Source organism: Siniperca chuatsi, linkage group LG19 (assembly GCF_020085105.1).
Source record: "Siniperca chuatsi isolate FFG_IHB_CAS linkage group LG19, ASM2008510v1, whole genome shotgun sequence".
Lineage (NCBI taxonomy): Eukaryota > Metazoa > Chordata > Actinopteri > Centrarchiformes > Sinipercidae > Siniperca > Siniperca chuatsi.
The window spans coordinates 6,010,351-6,031,622 of record NC_058060.1 but is presented as its reverse complement, the minus strand read 5'-3'; the positions used below and the strand labels follow the sequence as shown (position 1 = coordinate 6,031,622).

Genomic DNA, 21,272 nt, shown 5'->3' with positions numbered 1-21,272 from the left:
CTATCCATAACTGCTTAAGAGAGAATGTTTTGGATGAAATCCAAATGCACACAGTAATTGCTTGAAGGGTGTTTCATGGACCTCTAAAATAGACAGCTGGCAGGACAGTTGGATGGTAAGGGTAGGGTAAGTGGGGGTGGAGTTGCGGGGTTGGGTTTGGCTGTGCTGAGTAGTTAAAGTCAGTCCAATTCAGCTCCTGATTAAAATGAATGAAGAGTCACCGGAAAGTGCTTTACTATACAAAGTTCTGTTTACAAATGTCAGCACAAATGAAGGTCTATGCATTTTGTTTATGTGTATAATGTATTTTTACACTTCTTTGTGTAGATATTCTTGTCTTTTTCAGTCTGGATGAATGTATGAAGGGTGGATGCAGCACACTCAGGCTGTAAGACTAAAATACAGGGCTGACAAAGTAACTTGTAATCCTCCATTTCCATGTTGTTTTACTCATCCGCAGCTAAACTCATCCCCTCAGTTCAGAATGACTTACAGGCTGGACAAAATGAAATGCAGATTACTTTTTTAAAGCTGGGTAAGAACAGATGTGGCCTTTACAGCACAACCACAGCTGCAAGTGTTCAGGGTGACAAATGTCAGACTTCATCTTTGTGCCATCCTCATCTTTGCCTTCAGTAAAACTGATAATGGAAAGAAAATGAGATATGTTTGTTCTGTAACTGACATATATGTGCTGTAATGCTCTTGAAAAGCACTGTGACATTAAACTGATTTCTTACAGTAAATGAAAGACTTGGCTTGATGTGATCAAAGCATTCATTTACGATTCTCTTACATAGTATGAATGTGTCAAGGAGAAAATTTACTTTGAAGATTATACTAATGAATACTATGGAGGCCCATTTCTGCCAGGAAAATAATTAATATCTCATACTGTAATTTTGATGTATCATCTCTAATTTTAATTTATCTCATAAATCACTTAAATCACTTCTTTAAGACTCATTATGAGTCTTTTTATTTTCATGTCTAATTTTCCATCTATTTTGGGTTGTTTTTTCCTTGCAGAAATAGAATAGAATAGAATCCTGTATAGCAACAGGTCATTATTATTGCACTGGAGAAGAGAGTGCTAAAGTAAACTTCCTGTTACAATAGTGTTTTTTTTTAAAAAAAGTACATTTGCTTAACTACATCAGCTATGAAAAAACATGAATATTATATTCATATTGTAAATTTGATTTTTAAAAATCACTTAACTAATGCTTGATTAGTATTTGGAATTGTGTCATTACACTTTCCCCTGATGAATAGAGTGACAGAAAAGAGCAGGTTTGTGCAGTTGACTGTAATACGCATTAGTCTTGACTCATTCGAAATATGGATCAGCAGTACAGTCTACAAACAGTCTCCCCTCATTCTGTTGCCACAGAGATTGTCCACTGGGAGGGAACTGAACAAATTGGCTGCAGGGTGAAGTTGTTGTTGTCAGGGTGCTTGAGTGAGATACATTTAGCCCTCTTGACTTCGTTTATTGTTTTCAATGATCAATTTCAAAAATCAAGACTGTGACAAAGCTAAGGTTGTAATCCTACTTATTGTCATTGCCCTGTAATCCCGAATGAGAATAAGATCTAACATTTAACAAATCTAGAGGTTATCTCCGCAGTTAAACCAAGTTTGTATTTTTGTATCAGTCTAGTTTCTTAACTGTAAAAATATTGTTAAGATGAGTCTACTCTCAGCATTGCTCATAGTCCCTCTTTACCTTTAAATTGGTAAATGGTAAATGGACTGTACTTATATAGCGCCTTTCTAGTCTTTCTGACTACTCAAAGCACTTCAAATTCAGTCTCTTAAGGGCAAATTCAGTCTCTTAAGGGCTCAGAAATGATGAAGTGAATGTGTCATACAACCTGTTCATGTTAATGTCCCTAACTACTTCATTGCTTTCCTCCTGATTTCTAAATCCAAAGTGGGTAGGCAGTTACACTGCTTGATAAAGTTTTCTCCATGGCAGCAATCGCAGTCATTTACTGTAAGGCAGCCACTTCCTGGCCCCCTAAAGACTGCTCCAGCTGTGTTGGTGAAAGTGAGTCCCCCACAACAGACAGTGGTGGGTCATCAGTGGCACATCCTCGGCTCTGTAGTCTGAACAAATCTCAGAGGGGAAGATGATGTAAGAGAGACAGACATGCTGTGAGGAGCAGAGGCCCAGCTGCCACACCTACATGTGTTTAGGAGAGCACCTCAGTACCCAAGACTCAAACGGTTTCATACAGTTTAACATTAGAAAGGTCTTTTTTGTGTATCATAAAATCAAGAATACATCTATTTTTTTCTGTCAGTTCTGGGCTACTGTAGAAACATGGCGGTGCAACATGGCAGCCTCCATGGAAGGGGACCCGTTCCGTCTGTAGATAAAAACGGCTCATTCTAAGGTAACGACAACACAATGATTCTTATTTTCAGGTGATTATACACTAATAAAAACATACTTATAAATATTATATTCCATTTCTGCCAATAGCTCCTCCTAAATGTTACATACTGGACTTTTAACATTTATAAACAGTATTTAAATAATTGATGGTTTAACAAATGGTTTACAACACCATTTGTTATGTAGTTATAAGCATATATAACGACTTTCTAAAGTTTTTCTTAATGTGTTTGTCAACAATTAAAACTCCTCTTGTGAGGCTTCTGTAACTAGCAGTTAAATAGATGACAATATAATATAGCATAGTGTTAATTATATAATCATAATCAAGTCACTTTTATGAATATGAAAGTATTTATATTTTCCCCCCTACTTATTATGTTTATTAATTATTCATTAGTATTTATTCATTTATGAATACTTCTTCCTCACTCTGAGCAAACTCCATCCTTAATGAAGGCCACGAGATGCAGCTGAAAAATCCTGTAGAAATCTAGTAAGTGGACATTGAGTAAAGAATTTGTCAGTTGCTGTACATATGTTGTACACAATGTTTTTGTACATATGTAGAGCTGTTGATCGACAGAAAAATAATAGGCAACTATTTTGATTATTTATTAATTGTTTCAGTCATGTAACAAGTAAAAATTGTGAAAAAATGCCAAACATTTTCAGAGTCCAGTTTCTCAAATGAGAGAATTTGCTGCTTTTCTTCATTATATATTATTGTAAATGAAATATCTTTAGGTTTTGGACTTTTGTGATAGGCACTATTTTTTTTAGGTTTCTTAGACTAAATGATTAATCGATTAATCGAAAACATAATTGGCAGATTCATTAATAATGAAAATAATCATTAGTTGCAGCCCTTTACATATGTATAAACAGTTAACAGATCTTTCATTAGACACTGTAATACTGTTTATACACCAGTTACACATATTTTTAGGAGAAGTTGCAAATATTGAGAAATACATTAAACGCTTAAAATGTCCATATATCTGCTTACAACTATAATATAGTGTGGTGTGAACCATTTATTAAGTGTCTATAAACTGCTTATGAATGCCAAATGTGAGCGGGGGTTAAAATTAAGTGTTACCAAAAAGAACAACAAGTTTTTCTTCGCTCATGAAAAGTCAGAGAAACCTTTTTACTCTACATCAAATGATATGATCATTGGTATAAAGCTTATTTCTCTCACGTTCCACTTAGATTAGCTGGATAAATTGATGATTTATTTTCCTATTTAAATGTACTGTATGTTAAAGTTAAAGCCTGAAAAACCATAACTTTGAATGTCTGCTATACAACATAATGTCTATAACTGCTATACAAGATAATGTGTATAACAGCTATGATGAATCAAAGGTTGTTTGGCGAAAAACATTGCCCACAGGGGATGACCGACTGAAGCTGAGAGTTAGTGATTATAAAGGAGGTAGGAGAAGTTAACGGGCCTTGTTTTTGTCTGCATGCAGATGGCACGCTGTTTGTAATGAGATCCCACAGGCTGCACTATTCATAAGGGACAGACATGTGTGTGTATGTGTGCAGAGACAGACAGAGAATATGAGTGCACTTTACATCTGGACTTGTGTCAAAAAGTCACTGTGTGTAACAGTAAATGTCTGTACAATGTGTGTGTACTTGAATCACAGCTGGGTTAATCTGCAGTCAGTGACAGCCAGGGAAGCTAAAAATATAAAAGATGACAGATCAGCCATGATGGAGACAAAAGCACAAAATAGATGTAGACTTGATTCATAAGAGTAATGTATAAACTACACATATTTTCATGTGCACATGTGTGCGTATGTGTGTGTCGCACATGTGTGTGCGTGTGTGCTGGAACCATTTGGCTCCCAAGGCCCCCACCACCAGCAGGAAAACCCATATATGGTCAAGGAGGTTGTTAAATTGCTGTGTGTATTTCTCGACAATCAAAACTGGAGGGAAAGCAAACAAAGACAGGAAGTAAAACCACAAGACACACAAGGGAAGGAGAATACTACACAATAAAACAGGAAATGAAAAACCTCAAACTATAACAAGAAGGCAACAATCAGCAGATTTATCGATAATGAAAATAGTCATTAGTTGCAGTCCGATACAAAATAGTTCAAAATTAGCTCCACCTCAACCAACTACAACAGTAAAATCCTGCCTTTACATTAATGCATGAGTAATAATAATCTAATTATATAATATATAATAGTATAACAGTCACAGGGGACATTTTACATTTTTAATACTTTAAGTAGATTTTCCTGATTATACTTACACACTTTTACTAAAGTAACATTTTAAATGTGTTTTTTTTTCTTCAGTGTGGTATTAGTACCTTTACTGAAAAAGGATCTGAATACTTCCTCTACCACAGTTTAAAACATAAACAAGCATGTTTTAAAAAACATTTACCTAGACAGCAGTGAATATTTTACAATAAAAAAGGTGCAAAAGGCTCTTGTCTCTTAGATTAAACATTCAATAATTGTACATTTGAACTTGCACCTACACATGTCCCGAAACTAATTCGGTGCAACCACTTTTCTTAAAAAAAAAAGAAATGTAGGCTACATCAAAAATGTAAAATATTTGATTGTAAACATAGCTACTGTGTGAGTGTGTGTGTGTGCTCGTGTTAAGTGCTGACATAGAAGCTGAATGACTCCAATAATACACACCACATAATATATATAAAATACATATAATACACCACAATGGCAATTTCACCTGACAGGAAACACCAAGAATTGTGAAAAAAAATGCACGTTGACAGCTCTTGCATAATTGAGAATCCCTGATAAACTAAGAACCTAAATGGTTAGGTCAGTCATTTGTTTTCCAATGTTCATATGCCAATGTGCCATAAATGTTGTCTTTCACGTTGTTATCATCAGTAGAATTTACTTTTTACAGAGATGGTGTCAGGATCTCCGATGTCCCTCAAGGATAGACGTCCATAAATCCATCGAGAAATCATATTAAAAACATCCTCCTTAAACTTCATCCGATCTTGTCTCTGATCTTTCTTCGGTGTCAGAGTAATCCACGTGATTGTAGTGTGAACAGGGACTGCTGGCAGCCAAAGCAGTTGGACTTTTCATGATACAGGTGTGCCAAAATGTAAACAAAGATGCAATAGGCTAAAATCTGAATCTGAATCAGAAATACTTTATTGATCCCAGAGGGTAAACTCTTTCGTTACAGCTGCTCACTATCACGTCAATGCACACAGGAATAGAAGTACTAATAGAATAGAAATAATAATAAAATAAGTCCGCAACAAGACAATTATTTCTAGTAAGAAATGATGTGCGAAAACAATGAGGTGTGCTCAATAGGTTTAAGTTCAATACTCAAACTGTACCTGCTGTTCACTATTTCCAATGTCAGTTTCTATGGGAATTCTGAGTAATGACCATTAATGTATGCTGCTGAGAGAAGCCCCTGCTGGATATCTGTGGTTATGAAAGTCTGTCAAAACCACTCACATTACAGTTGTTATGAATGGTCCAATGGTATGAGATTTTAACGGTATAATAACCGTATTCAGAAAATATCGCGGTAGCATGGTATTACACAATTATTATTATCAGTTACAGTGACCCTTAAAGTCATGAAAACAGAAGGAGTTTTTGGTCGATCAAACGCTTTATTATAATTTCACAAAATATTATGTCCTGACAGACATGAAACTTGATATAAACCTATTTACTAATATATGTTTTTTAATAACACTAATATGATAGAACTCAAAACCGTACATAAGCAAATGTATATGTTATGACAACCGTCAATTTTCATGCCACCACGGTATACTGTGGAACCGCTGCAACCCTAGTAGATGCATTTTTGGTTAACAATGGCAATCATTGCTAAGCATGATGACACATTGCGCTTCCTGTGGCTGCTTCACAATAAAAGCCACCCCGTGTTTCGCTAGTTGAGCACTTTTAATATGAAGCAGTGGCAGTGGGATCTGTTTGCATTAGCAGTAACTTAATACAGCTCTGATGCGATGTTAAGAGAGAGAACAGTACACAGTGAGGCTGTTTTCAATTAGATATAGTTACGCTGGATTACATGCATGCATAATTTTCTTGGGAATCCCTCAAGTTTAGGTAGGCAATCCAAATACAGCACAGGAGTGGCGGACTCCACCACCATTTCTTGAGCTGGAAAAACACACTTTTTCACTCCTACACTCAGTCAAAGCTCTCTTCATCTACATCAACACAACGGTGTAACTTAAAGGATTTTGGCCAAGCAAATAATCTTTTACATCGAGAACACCAGTATGGTTTCTCTCCAGTGTGACAACGCAGGTGTTGATTGTAACTACTCAAATGAGTGTATCTCTTACCACATTGTTGACATTGATATGGTTTCTCACCAGTGTGGGTACGTAGGTGTCTGTTATAATCACTAGACTCAGAAAATTGTTTTTCACAGTGGTCACACTGATATGGCTTCTCTCCAGTGTGGACAAACAGGTGTCTCTTGTAGTGACTTGCGCAACTGAAACTCTTCCCACATTGGTCACACTGGTATGGCTTTTCTCCACTGTGGACACGCAGGTGTCTCTTGTAATCACTTAAGAAACGAAAACTCTTCCCACATTGTTTACACCGGTGTGGCTTTTCTCCAGTGTGGACACGCAGGTGTGTCTTGTAATTACTTAAGCGACTGAAACTCTTTTCACACTGATCACACTGGTATGGCTTCTCTCTGGTGTGGACACGCTGGTGGTCCTTGTAACTACTTAACAAACTGAAACTGTTTCCACATTGGTCACACTGGTATGGTTTCTCTTTGGTATGGACACGCAGGTGTCTCTTGTAATGACATAAATAACTGAAACTCTTTTCACATTGGTCACACTGGTATGGTTTCTCTCCAGTTTGGACACACATGTGTCTCTTGTAAACATCTGAGTGACTGAAAGTCTTTCCACATTGGTCACATTGGTATGGTCCAGTATGGTCACTCAGGTGTTTTCTGTATGAACTCTGGTTGTTGAAATGTCTCTCACATTGGTCGCAGCAGTATGGTGTTTCTTCAGTTTCGGTATGCAGGTGTAGCTTGTATGCATTTAGTTGGCTGAAACTGCTGCCACATTGTTCACAGTGGTAGTTTCTCTGCAGTGTGAGTGAGTCCATGCTTTCTTAGACTATCCAACCGACTGAAAGATTTCAATCACTTCTGATACTGATCCTGTCTTTGTCTGTCCGTTTCAACTGAGAAAAACAGAAAAAGAGAAATTAAGGTCAGAGGACTTGATACAATGCTGCTAGCCATTAAGTAGCATACTGCCAATTAATTGTTGTTGTTGTTGTATAGGGCTGCACAATTAATCAATATTATCAAAATTGTAATATGGCTAGGTGCAATATCCAAATCGTAGAAGCTGCAATTTTTTGATATAGGTAAAATGAATGACAAAACAGAATTATAATATATTATAAGTACTGTAGTGTTGCAGAGATGCCCTGGCCTATACATCTTGTTCTCCAGGTGTAAGAAAACATGTTTGTTTGGTACAGACCCCAACAAATGTCACAGCATCATGATTTTAATAGTTTTTTCATTGAAAATGAAAATTGTGATGCAAAAATGATCATTCCCACTAATCATGAATCATATCGCAATCGTAATGTCTGTCAAAATAATCCTAATATGATTTTTTTTTACTATATTGTGCAGCTGGTTTCATCTATCTGTTAAAGTGATGGTGACTTTTAGATTAATGTTCCTTACGGCTTTAGACATTTACGGAAAGAACAACGATGCATGCGCTACGTCACGTGATATTTGGGACGTAGTGTGCGAGAGGGAGCAGAGAGTGAGAAAGAGAACAGTGGTAAGTCAAAAATGTTATGATAGCAAGGAACAACAGTACTTTCTGTTCTTTCACGGGCTGGATCACTGATGGATTTTAAAACTTCTTTTGTTGTTGAAGCCTAAATTAATGACCAATGTGAGCGCGAGGGACACTGGCCCCCCTTTTTACAGTGAATCCACTCATACACTCATACATTTTCGAATCAATTTAATCATTTAAAAAGGTATCAGAGAGCGAACTCTGCTGCCTGTTTTATGATATCTGACGGTGCACAAATAGTGAATGACAGGAGGTTAAATTTGGACTAAATTTATTTCTATTAGCTCACATGCTGTATGTTCAATTCAATAAAATTTTATTTATATAGTGCCAATTCATAACAGAAGTTATCTCATTGCACTTTTCCCATAGAGCAGGTCCAGACCATACTCTTTATAATATTATTTACAGAGACCCAACAAATCCCACCATGAACAAGCACTTGCCGACAGTGGCAAGGAAAAACTTCCTTTAAAGAGGCAGAAACCTCGAGCAACTGTAGCAAGAGTTGTCGAGCAGGAACACAGGGGCAGCAGGTGGCCCCCAACCACAGATCCGGTCTCTGCAGCTCTGGAGGCAGACACCTGCTGAAAGCGACAGGAGAGAAGAGAGAAATGAGAAAGGACAAAACTACAGGAGAGAGACGATGTCGAGCTAGTAATATGCAGTAATGAGATAAAAATGCATACAGATGGAGAGGGAGAGAAGGAGAGAGGGAAGAGGTGCATCATGGCAAGTCTCCCAGCAGTCTAGGCCTATAGCAGCATAACTAAGGGATGGTTCAGGACTCACCCAAGCCAGCCCTAACTATAAGCTTAATCAAAGAGGAAAGTCTTAAGTCCTTGATGTTTGTTTCATGTGGGAGTTAAAGGATAAATCCTGATCAAAGATAACTCCGAGGTTCCTTACGGTGCTGCTGGAGACCAGGGCAATGCCATCTAGAGTAACTATATCTTTAGATAACATGTCTCTGAGGTGTTTGGGGCCAAGTACAATAACATCAGTTTTGTCAGAGTTTAACATCAAAAAATTGCATGTCATCCAGATCATTATGTCCTTAAGGCATGCTTGAAGTTTAGCCAACTGGTTAGATTCATCTGGCTTGATCTGTAGATATAATTGGGTATCATCCGCATAACAATGAAAGTTGATGGAGTGTTTCCTGATAATATTGCCTAAAGGAAGCATATATAGTAGTGCGCATGCGAGCCCGCATGCTGCCTGTTGCCGTAGCTCCGTCTCGTCGTCTTACTTTTTCCAGCTTTTAGCTTTCCTTTTTCTTCCAAACTTGAGTAACTTGTGTGTAAGTATAATTTAAACTACGCTCTTTATGAAAATGAGCGTAGAAAGTGTTTTGGTACTTTTTTTCGCCATGGAACTTCTTCTGCTACTCGGTCAGGGCACCGCAGCAGATCAGCTGTTTGGCCGCATTGTTTACACCAGGGAACAGCTGATCGCACTGAAGCCAAGCGGCATGACGCCCAGGACAACCAATGTCCCCACTGATATCTGGAGGACACACCGAGGATGCAGAGGTGGAACGAAGCGGCAAGAGAAGAGAGAGGGGTGCAGACAAAAGAGACTTAAGAACGAGAGATTTAAGCCGTGTCTGCCATCTCTCGTCATGGGAAACGTGAGATCGCTGGCGAATAAAATGGACGAGCTAATGGCGTTATCCTGGAGTCAGACGGAGTTCCGTGAGTGTAGTTTGATGTGCTTCTCAGAGACATGGCTACACCAGGATATCCCAGATCATAACGTTTCCATCGACGGCTTTCAGACTGTTCGGGCCGACAGGGATCACACCGGGAGCGGTAAGCGGAAAGGCGGCGGGCTTGCTGTTCTGGTTAACAACAGATGGTGTAACCCTGGTCATGTTACTATCAAGCAGAGTATCTGCCATTACATCCCCCCCTCTGCTAACCCGGCATCGGCGTGCAACGCCATTCACACCGCCATAGCACAACTCCAGACTCAACACCCAAGTGCACTCATATTAATCTCGGGTGACTTCAACCATGTCAGTGTTTCAACAACACTGACTAATTTCACCCAGTATGTGAATTGTCCTACTAGAGAGGAGAGGACACTGGACCTGCTGTATGCCAACAATAAGGATGCATACAGCTGGAGCAGCATGAAGAGCATCACTGGCTTCAGACTGACTGGCAGGAGAGGAGTTGAAGGCAGCATGGACAGGGCCAACGAACTTAATCTGTTCTTTAACAGATTCGACACACCGGCTCCTGCTCATCCCCCTTCTAAACTCAGCTGCTGTCGGCCCTCAAGCTCCCCCTCCCCATCAGGCTAATGGCCCTCTTCACACTAATGACTCCCCCCTCCCCCGCCTGTAACCTCTGCTGTGTGCCTGACTGCTGACCAGGTGAGAGGACAGCTGATAAAACTCCACTCAAACAATGCTGCCGGCCCCTGATGGAGTTAGCCCTGAGGTGCTAAAAGCCTGTGCCCCCAGCGATGTGGAGTCCTTCAACATGTCTTTAACCTGTCTCCAAAGGGTCCTGTTCTGTGGAAGACATCTTGCCTCGTTCCGGTGCCAAAGACGCCGCGTCCCAGTGGCTCCAAGGACTACAGACCGGTGGCACTGACCTCCCACATGGCCGCGGAGAGACTAGTGCTGGAACAGCTGTGGCCCATGGTCAGACCCCTCCTGGACCTCCTTCAGTTCGCCTACCAGCCCCGCCTGGGAGTTGAGGATGCCATCATCTTCCTGCTTAACCGCATCCACACCCACCTGGACAAGCCGGCAAGCACGGTGAGGATCATGTTTTTTGACTTCTCCAGTGCTTTCAACACTATCCGGCCTGCCCTGCTGGGGGAGAAGCTGGCAGCGATGCAGGTGGATGCCCCCCTTGTGTCCTGGATTGTGGACTACCTGACTGGTAGACCACAGCATGTGCGCCTGTAGCACTGTGTGTCAGACAGCGTGGTCAGCAACACCGGGGCCCCTCAGGGGATTGTCTTCTCTCCCTTCCTCTTCACCATCTACACCACGGACTTCAGCTACCACACAGAGTCCAGCCATCTTCAGAAGTTTTCTGATGACTCTGCTGTGGTGGGATGTATCAGCGGTGGTGATGAGTCTGAGTACAGGGCTGTGGTGGGGAACTTTGTCTCATGGTGTGAGCAGAACCATCTGCAGCTCAATGCGACAAAGTCTAAGGAGCTAGTTGTGGATCTATGGAGGGCCAAGGCACCAGTGACCCGGGTTTCCATCCAGGGGGTCAGTGTGGACATGGTAGAGGATTACAAGTACCTGGGAGTACACATGGACAATAAACTGGACTGGGTTAAGAACACTCAAGCTCTGTACAGGAAGGGCCAGAGCTGCCTCTATTTCCTGAGGAGGCTGAGGTCCTTCAACATCTGCCGGACAATGCTGAAGATGTTTTATGAGTCTGTGGTGGCTAGTGCTATCCTGTATGCTGTTGCATGCTGGGGCAGCAGGTTAAGGGTAGCAGACACCAACAGACTCAACAAACTGATCCGTAAGGCCAGTGACCTTGTGGGGGTTGAGCTGGACTCTCTGGCGGTGGTGTCAGAGAGGACGATGCTGGCCAAACTACATGCCATCTTGGAAAGTGTCTCCCACCCACTCCATGATGTGCTGGTCAAACAAAGGAGTACCTTCAGCGGAAGACTCATCCCCCCAAAAAGCACCACAGAGAGCCACAGGAACTCATTCCTGCCTGTGGCCATCAAACTCTAACTCCTCCCTCTAAGTGTTAGTCTGTATGACCCTAAGTCACTAAACTGGACATTGATCATTACATCTCTGCCATACTTGAAATAACTGTGCAATATTCTGTGTAATACTCCTGTGCAATATTTAGTTTTTCCTATTTATCGATATTGATATTATTTATACCTCCATTACTGCTGTGCAATATCCACCGTCTCATAATAATCTTAATAGCCTACACTTAACTCGACAGTACGTGCACTACTACTTATTACTTATATTATTACATTGTATTATTATACCGTATTATCATCATCAACCGGTAAACCCACTTGGTACTTCACACTTTTGTTTTATACTTATACCCACCTGGTACTTAATATATTTTCTGACCTGTTTTATAGTGTATTGTATTATATTTTTTGCTAGTACTTTTTCCTGTGTGCACTGACGTAAAGGCGAACTGCTGTAACAAAGAGTTTCCCTTCGGGGATCAATAAAGTATTTCTGATTCTGATCTGATTCTGATAAGGTGAATACAATTGGTCCAAGCACAGAACCTTGTGGAACTCCATGACTAAATTTGGCGTGCACGGAGGACTCACCGTTAACATGTACAAACTGAGATTGATCTGATAGATTTAAACCAGCTTAGTCTGGTTCCTTTAATGCCAATTGAATGTTCCAGTCTCTGTAATAGGATGTGATGGTCAATGGTGTCATGTATGTAAAGTGTTTTGCTGGTTAATTTATTCCCCCATGTAGTTGAAATGAAAATTTTAAATCATAAAAAGAGACTGTTGGTCAGATTATGGTGGTCGATTGGTAGCCGATCAGGAGATTTCAATGTTTGTTGTCAACCTTCCAATTTCCATGTGTTACACAAGTCATCATTCTCTTATATAGCTTGTTATTCTCAAAAAGAGCACAGTTCAAAATAAGGACAATTAAATGAAAAGTATAAAAATCTAATACAGAGAATATGGTTATGAAATATAATATGGATACATACGTTAACCTCTACAACAGCAGTAATACAGCAGCTAGAACCCTTTGCTGCATCTTTACGGATCTTCCGCATTGTGGGGTCCATAGTGCAACCGCACAAGGGACTCCACCAGCCGAGGTGGCTAACTTCTGGTTTAGCCCTCCACTAACTTGAATGGGGATTAAATGATTTAATGGTGAGGCTCTTCTAGACATTTCTAGTCATTTTGCGGGGGTTGTGACACTGAAAAACAATTATCCACCATTTTACAGCCACTTCTTTCACAATGAGAGGCTGCGTTCCAATCGCCTAGTAGTGCCCTGCTAAGTGGACTCTACAGGGTATTCAGCCATGTTAAGTAAGATTCCAAACCATAGAGAGCAAAAAATGCTCAGTTCAAAAGGGAACTGAACTGTGTAAGGAAGACGTGAACAACGGTTCATCAGTTCGCCAGAAGTTGACAAGATTACCCATCAGTCAATGCACCTCGCAGGAGCGCTAAAAACAATCAATGGAGCTGACAAAGGAGTTTAGCATTGTTGTTGTAACTAACATTATAATTATTGATGTGACTATATAAGTGGTTAAGTTACCTAAAACCAACAATGCTCAAATAATCTATAAATCAAACACACCAATATCTCTAGGGAAACGTTGTTGACTTTTAACTACCAGCAAGCTAAACTTACGTTGGTGGCTAGCATAGCTTTGTAACTTCAATATTGCAACAAACATTTAGTGCTAATGTTAGCTGCTGTAGTTAGAAAAATAAGTAACCTAACAAACAGTTGAGTACTCACTCAACGCACAGAGGAAGTGAAGTCTGCATTGGTGACGTTGCAGGATGTTCCGAATGGAGGAATTTTGTCGAAGGAAGTTCCCTTAACCGAAATTCCCTGAACAGGGAGGAGGGAGTACTGTTTATGTACACTGTGGAATGGAACACAGACTAAACCTATGGAAAAAAGGCCCTGTCAGTGCCCAAAAATACTTTTGTCAGTCAACGGAGGTTACCGCAAATGTGCCTGTTAAAAATTACTCGTGATGTGAATGACTGATCATTCAATCATACTCACACTCAAGATAACAAAATGTTTTTTAATCACTGGAAATGTAATAGTTTGGTCCATGTATGATCAGATAATCCATACTTTGTTTGTAATTAAAAACATTAAAAAAACAACGTAATTCTGTTTTGTTTTAATTCTGTGCTCAATCAATATAATTCATTTAGTATATGAAAAATACATGTTCCAGATAGTGTGTCATTATGAAAGCTGTTGTAAATATACATCACAGTATATAATACAAAAAATAATACATTATTTTGAAATCACAGTGTAATCCTCTGATACAGAGTTTTCTATTACGATCTCTACTATAATATTGTGTTGTTAATGTTTTTTAAAAAACTTGCTGGGTGGCTTATACATCCATGAGCTGTCGTCAAGTAAAATGTTCTCAAATGCGTGGTACAAAACGGTCAGTAATAAGTACGTATATGTGCAGCATGGATCAGGCAGGTGGTGTTGGCACGTATCGGGCACTGACAAGTGTCAGGTCTTTTTTATAACTTCAGTAAATTTCCTATTACATAATAGTGAACTATTAAATTTCCAATGATTGAATATGATGAATAATTCCAACTTTCTTTTACTTAGAGGACCTGTTTTGCACATTTACAGAACGGGTCGGGCAGCCGCTACAGATCGGGCACTGACAGGCCTCTGTGCATCATGTGACGGACCCAGAATTGTAATTACATGGTATGGCTTCTATGTTAAATTGGCTTCAAAGCCTGGCACGCTTCCTGGGGCCTTGACCAGACCAGTCTACCTCGCAATACTGTGTCCCACAGTACAAAGGACTGGAATGGTCACAACCATAGACTGTATAAAACATGGACGTAGTGTCCATCATGTCACCCATAGGTTTCTGAAATGCCGTTTTGAAGCTCAAAGTGGGCGGTGTTGGCTGGCACCACTTTGGCAGCGCGTCACTCAGCCCAACTCCTGGATAACCAAAAATGGGCAAAGACGTGGAGTGTGGGTGGAGCTGAGGTGCCTGGTTGCTGAAACACGCCCACCTAGCTCGACGTTACCAAGCTAGCTAAGGCTAAGAAGCTAGGCTAAGAAGCTAGGCGTTGGTAGCATAGGCCTGTGTGTCTGCCCATCTTTCTTGCTCTCTGTTTAGAGACAACTGACAAATATGTGGAATAAGTCTAATAAATATAGTGGATGGGCAGATCTTGATATTTTATCGTGGGGTGGGGGGGACCACTCCAGGAGAACAGCGGGGAGAGGGGCAGAGAAATCAAAAGGGTTGGCAAGCATGGGATATTATTTATCAAAATCAGATCATTTATATCATATATAATATCAATTTATATCATTTATAATAGATTATCTGTGTGTTTTCTTGCCAGATTCGCTTGTGGCACGAGGAAAAAATAATCATCAGCCAAATCTATTAGTGCTGAGCGTGAGCTGTGCACTCTGTCTGAAGCAGGCAGCTTCCTTTTGGGAAAAGGAAGCAGGCAGCGCTTCCGTGTCCTGTCTACTTGGGTGTGTGCTTTGTCAGTAACTGTGTCTACCCATGTTGTCTTTTGAGGTGCCAGACTGCAGTATCCAACCAGATCTGGAGCACCTGGGCACAGTGCTCTACAGGATATAGTCCCAGCTTCAAGTGTGACTCCTTCTCTTCCCTGTCAGCGCCTGCACCCTATTGCTTTGCTTAGCATTTTATTTACTACACCTTATTCTACACTATCCACACACATCCACATGAACAAAATTGATTTCACTGACTAACACACCTCATTTCCAAAGTTACAGTTCAGTTTATTTTCTTTATTATATTAAATAACTTGTATTTATTTGCATTCTGTGTCGTTTTTGTCATGGCCTATGGGCCGGGTTATGACAGACGCTTGAGGAAAGTAACAACGCCTAGGCCAATGTGATGTGTACTCTATGGTTAAGAGGTTGAAACCATCACTTGTTTCACAAGACAAAGATTTTGCCAAATTATGACAGTGTTATTATCCATAGGTTCTATCATTATAATTACTGTCGTCTTGCACATCTTTTCATTTATTTCAAGTGTACTGAAGTCATACAAAAGAATTTGTAAATTTTAACCTTTAATATTGATGTTTTCATGAATGCAAGATATAATTTCAATTTATTAAACTTTTGCTTGTGTAATGGTACATTTTGGTTATATAAAATGGATCTGACGAAATATACTTTAGAGTAAAAGCACATTCTTAAAAGCTGTCGTTCATCACTTTCATATGTTAATTGGAAATATAGTGGTGATCTAACTTTTAACAATAATAGTTAATAGTTATAAATGAAAATGTAAAAATTTTAATTTTAATTTATAGGTTAACATTTTCCATAGATCTTACCAGAAAGTAAAAAATGAAAAGATAATGTTATGTGCTGGTTTTGTTTGGACACTGAATAGTTTTGAAGCCCCCTAGGAGGTTTCATTCATTCGTTATCTCTGAGAAGCCTTTTGTGGGTATTGCACAGGTATTGTGAGGCCAATACTGTATAATGAGGCAAAAGAAAAAAAACATGGCTGATCGAATGCACCTATTTGCTACAGATGCATTCGATCAGCTGATTGTTCCTTTTTGCCTCACTATATAAGCCTCAGAATCAATACCTGTGTATTTACCTGAGGAAGACCTTCTCAGAGTTTGCAACGTTGCAAATAAATGATACCTCCCAGGGGGATTCATAACTACTCAGTGTGCAGGTAAGTCAGATTTAAATGTGAAATCTAACATTTTTAGTCAGTAATAAAGACAAAAGGAGTACAAATATAAATAGAATTTTTTCAAATATGAACCATGTTTTTTTAATAAGAAAGGACATAAAAAACAAAAAGGTGGACAATATATACTAACTATAAATGTAAAAGTAAACACATTTATTAAAATAAAATCAACAAACTGGGTCTGGGTCTAGTTAATGGCTATGCCCAGAGAGCTGCAGAGTCCATGGGGTGGTGGGGTGGTAGGGTGAAAAGGGGATAAAGGGTGGGATTGTAGGAATGAGGAAGAGCAGAGGTGGTAACAGTGTTATGGATACAGATGTTATTTTTTAACAACCATAATTAACATAAAAAATAAACCCAACATTAGCCATGACGGTCAGGGCTATGTTTAGGTGTAATAAAATGGGCCCTAAAGGCCAAATTTAAAAGCAGTGACATTGCCAACTGTAAGCAGTTCACTGCGTTTGGAAGTGGTCTTTAAGGCAATTAGCTATTGTACTTAAAAACATAATTTCTTCTAGGTGTGAAATGAACTCCATCTTTCAAAAAGAGCCCAAGACTGTCATGTCTAATGTGAGAGTGCTCAATCATAACACCATTTAAGCTACGAAATGTAGCTATAACACTATGAACAAATATCCTGGCCTTGTTGAGCTTCACTGGATTAGCACCAGCCTTCCACCGGCACCTTTTGGGTCACAGACAAAAACATGATCTTCGTGACAAGGTGCTGGAGGTGAAGCTGGTGCAAGTCCTCCTCTATCATGTTGACCAGATTGACGCTGCTGACATCCCCATGCCGTTGCCGCCACAGTGGATGATGAAGACATCCAGTGTTGCTCTTCCTCGCAGATCAACACTGTGATTATGGTCGGAAAATAAATTGTGTAGTGTAATAAATGCTTCAGGTAATGAAAATTATAAAAAGGGTGGCTCAGTTTTTCATGTTTACAATACTATTATGTCACATCTGTAGGAGAAAATGGAACAAGGGAGCAACACTTCAAAATATAGATGACAGTCTAACATTTTTTGTTATTGTTGGCCTTTGAAGACAGAAAATGTAAAATCAGCTGTCTAGAGTCAAGTAGCCAAGACTAGTACTTACAGTTTATGCTGTGTGTAGCAGGCCTGGTGGAGGCATTACAGGAGCCATGCCCTCAACAGGGATTGAAAGAAATAAGCAACATGTAACAAAAATAAAAGTGCTTTCTTTCTTCTTAAGCTGTTCTGCACTGACGCATCCGCACTGAGAAGCGAACTGCAGGTATGGTATAATTCCTTAAAAGGCTAAAAAAAAGTGGCAATAATAATTATGACTATGCAATCACATGTAGGTAACGTTAATTTAACGTTAACTTATTAAAAGTAACGTTATAATCAAGTGACATCCAAATAAATGACTCGCAACTAAAGTTATGTGAAAATCTAAATTCAGGCTAATTGATTTGCTTCAAATTGTTCATTAGACATGAATTAAGTAAACTACGCTAATTCTCGGTAACACTGGCCATATTTCTGCAAGTGTCGACAGAATGTAGTGTTGCAAATTACCATAATTATATATTAAAAAATGTTGAGGCATTTTAAATATTGTGTAGTATAATCTCAATAACAGATAAATCATTATTTCATTCATTATTGTTGTATAGTTTCAGGTTAACTTACCTCAAAAGTAAACTGGGACGACAACTAGGTACCATCAGGGTACCATCCACAGACCGCCAACCGCATACCACAGGGTTAGCCGGCTAGCACCGCAGAGTAGCATATAGCCTAGCTTCTTAGCCTTAGCTAGCTTGGTAACGTCGAGCTAGGTGGGCGTGTTTCAGTAACAAGGCACCTCAGCTCCACCAACGCCCCACCTCTTTGCCCATTTTTGGTTATCCGGGAGTTGGTCAAAGTTACGCACTGCCAAGATGGCGACAGCCAGCAACGCCCGGCGCCGCCCACTTTGAGCTTCAAAACCTCTTCAGAAACCTATGGGTGACGTCACGGACACTACGTCCATGTTTTATACAGTCTATGGTCACAACAACAGTTTTTTTTTATCTTAACTTAAACGTTATGGCTTTGTTATGGGTAACGTTAGTAGGACAAATGTAGTGATGCGTTCGTTACGGATAGGCTGTAGCCTAATCCAAATGTGAACTGTTCTCCTTAGACAAGATTAAATTCGAAAAAATGTTTATAAGTGGTTATATTCTTCTAATTGATATTGTTTAATTCCGCTTTCCAAAACCGTAAACCGACTAAGCCTGGCCTTGCATACTGCAAAATAAATCGATTCAACCGTTTCATACTGCATACTACTATGAAAAGCAGTAAGCAGTAACGTTATGTAGTACATACTGCGTTCGTCTGTAGTATGTAGTAGGCGGTTCCGAATACAGTCTAATATAAGTTTCCCAACGCTACCGCCGTAACACAGTAGCAGCCCAGCTTAACACAAAGTTAGCAAGATGCTGGAAACTGCTGCACTTATAGAGTTGGACTTAAAAGCCGGTGTGCTATCGTGAAGTACTAACTTAGTCAAAGACAGAGGAGCATATACTATTACCTTTCTACTCTTCTCTGTTCTCTCTCCTTAGCTTCCACTCACCATTCTTCTTCTTCGTTCAAGTTTTATGGCGGTTGGCAATCAACTTTATGGTGCATTACCGCCACCAACTGGAATGGAGTGTGGATCAGGACTCTAACTACACATTCACTAATTATTAAATAAAAGAAAAGAAAATGAGAAAAATCAATAATAAAATAAAAAAATAAATAAAAACACCATAATTATATTCCCTTTAGCAAATGTATTCTCCTAAGATAATGAAACAACAATAGATAACACTTATCTCTAGAACTTCTTTGTTAAATGATCACATAAATCAAACCTCATCTTTATTTTTTTAAGGTTCAGTATCAGTTCTCTCAGCATCATATTTTGGACAGTAAATCATAACATGTTCTAAAGTTTCTTCTTGATCACAGAATGTACATCTTCCTGTATTATGTTTTCCTATTTTACATAATGTGCTGTTTAATCCTGTGTGACCAAAATGTAGCCTGGATATTATTGTTTCTTCTTTCCTACTTTTCTTTTAATGTTGTATAACCGCCTTCCTGTTCTCTCTTCTTCCCACTGCTTTTGCCACCTTTCTTTCAGCTTATCCTTATTTGTGGTTTTCATTTCAATTTTACTAAGGGGTACTGTAATGTCAATGTGATTCATTTTTGTGGCTTCCATTGCACACTTGTCAGCTATTTCATTTCCTTTGATTCCTATATGTGCTGGTATGCATACAAATGTCATTTTAGCCCCATAATTTGAATTCTATATAGTGTTTGTTGTACAACTTTCTGAGAGATGTACTTGCTGCAGATCCAAACACTACACACCCATAATCTAATACTGATCTTATTAATCCTATGTAGATGGTTTTCAATGCTCTCAATCGCTCTACCCCCATTCACTTACCACCAGACATCTCATTGAATATGTACTGCCCATGTGATTCTTTCATCAAACCACAACCCTAGAAATTGAAATTGTTTCACTCTCTCCAATTCTTGATTATATAATTTTAATTTAAAATGACTGTCATTTCTTTTTCATGTAAAGAACATTGTCTTTGTTTTGTCTACTGACAATTTAAATCCCCACTTAAATGACCATTCTTTTAACAATAGCCTCCTGTATTTTCTTCACACTAAATTCCAAATTCCTACCTTTTCCAAATTTCCAAAATGAATTATTATTATTAATTATTCATTAATAATAATAATAATAATAATAATAATAATAATACGAATGCCATTATCAATATTAATAGCAATAAATTAATAATAATAATACTATCATTCCTATTATTATTAATTTATTCATATGAATATTACTACTTCCATTACATCATTACTATTTTAAAATGGAATTTGCATTGTGCCCCAAACCTAACACGGCAGCGGCAGATGGCCGCCCACCATTGAGTCTGGTTGGAGTCAGCCTGTTAAAAGGAAGGGTTTTTTTTTGCCATTGTCACCAAGTGCTTGCTCATGGTGGGATTTGTTGGGTAAAATCATATTATAAAGACTACTGACTAGACCTGCTCTACAGGAAAAGTGCAATAAGATAACTTATGTTATGAATTGGCGCTATATAAATAATGTTGAATTGAATTGAAGCCTTGACCCGAGGCCTGAATGGGAAACAAAGGCCAGACAAAAGAACGGCGCCAAATCTCCACCAGCCGTTAATTCACAACCAGGTGCAAGATCTCAGTTGAATCTAACATGAGATCTCAGTTGAATCTGAATCCACAATTCCTGTGTGTTTTTCTTTGTGCTTAGCACGTTCCATTTTGTGTCTGTACCATGCCGTTGGACCATTTAATTGTATTAGTTTTAGCCACTGTGTAAGCTTTATATATATGTATACTGTATCTATATCTATCTATATTATATATCTATATCTATCTATATCTATATATCTATCTATCTATCTCTCTCTCTTTCA

At 39.1% G+C, this 21,272-nt stretch overlaps 1 protein-coding gene across 8 annotated transcripts; it reads right to left on the bottom strand.

Annotated features, from left to right (window-relative positions):
• Positions 1-6,481: 6,481 nt before the first annotated feature.
• LOC122866580 (putative zinc finger protein 833) lies at positions 6,482-19,389 on the bottom strand. Of its 8 annotated transcripts, none has more exons than XM_044176417.1 (2): positions 17,877-19,388; positions 6,482-7,647 (listed from the first exon to the last, which is right to left on the bottom strand). In XM_044176417.1, exon 2 carries the CDS (start codon positions 7,567-7,569, stop codon positions 6,616-6,618), a length of 954 nt encoding a protein of 317 aa, XP_044032352.1. In that variant the 5' UTR covers positions 7,570-7,647; positions 17,877-19,388; the 3' UTR covers positions 6,482-6,615. The 8 variants fall into 8 exon arrangements, 7 of the variants coding, with proteins under 7 accessions (XP_044032352.1, XP_044032353.1, XP_044032354.1 ...); XM_044176418.1 differs by having other exon boundaries at positions 18,437-19,388; XM_044176419.1 differs by having other exon boundaries at positions 19,329-19,384.
• Between the last annotated feature and the right edge of the window lie 1,883 nt (positions 19,390-21,272).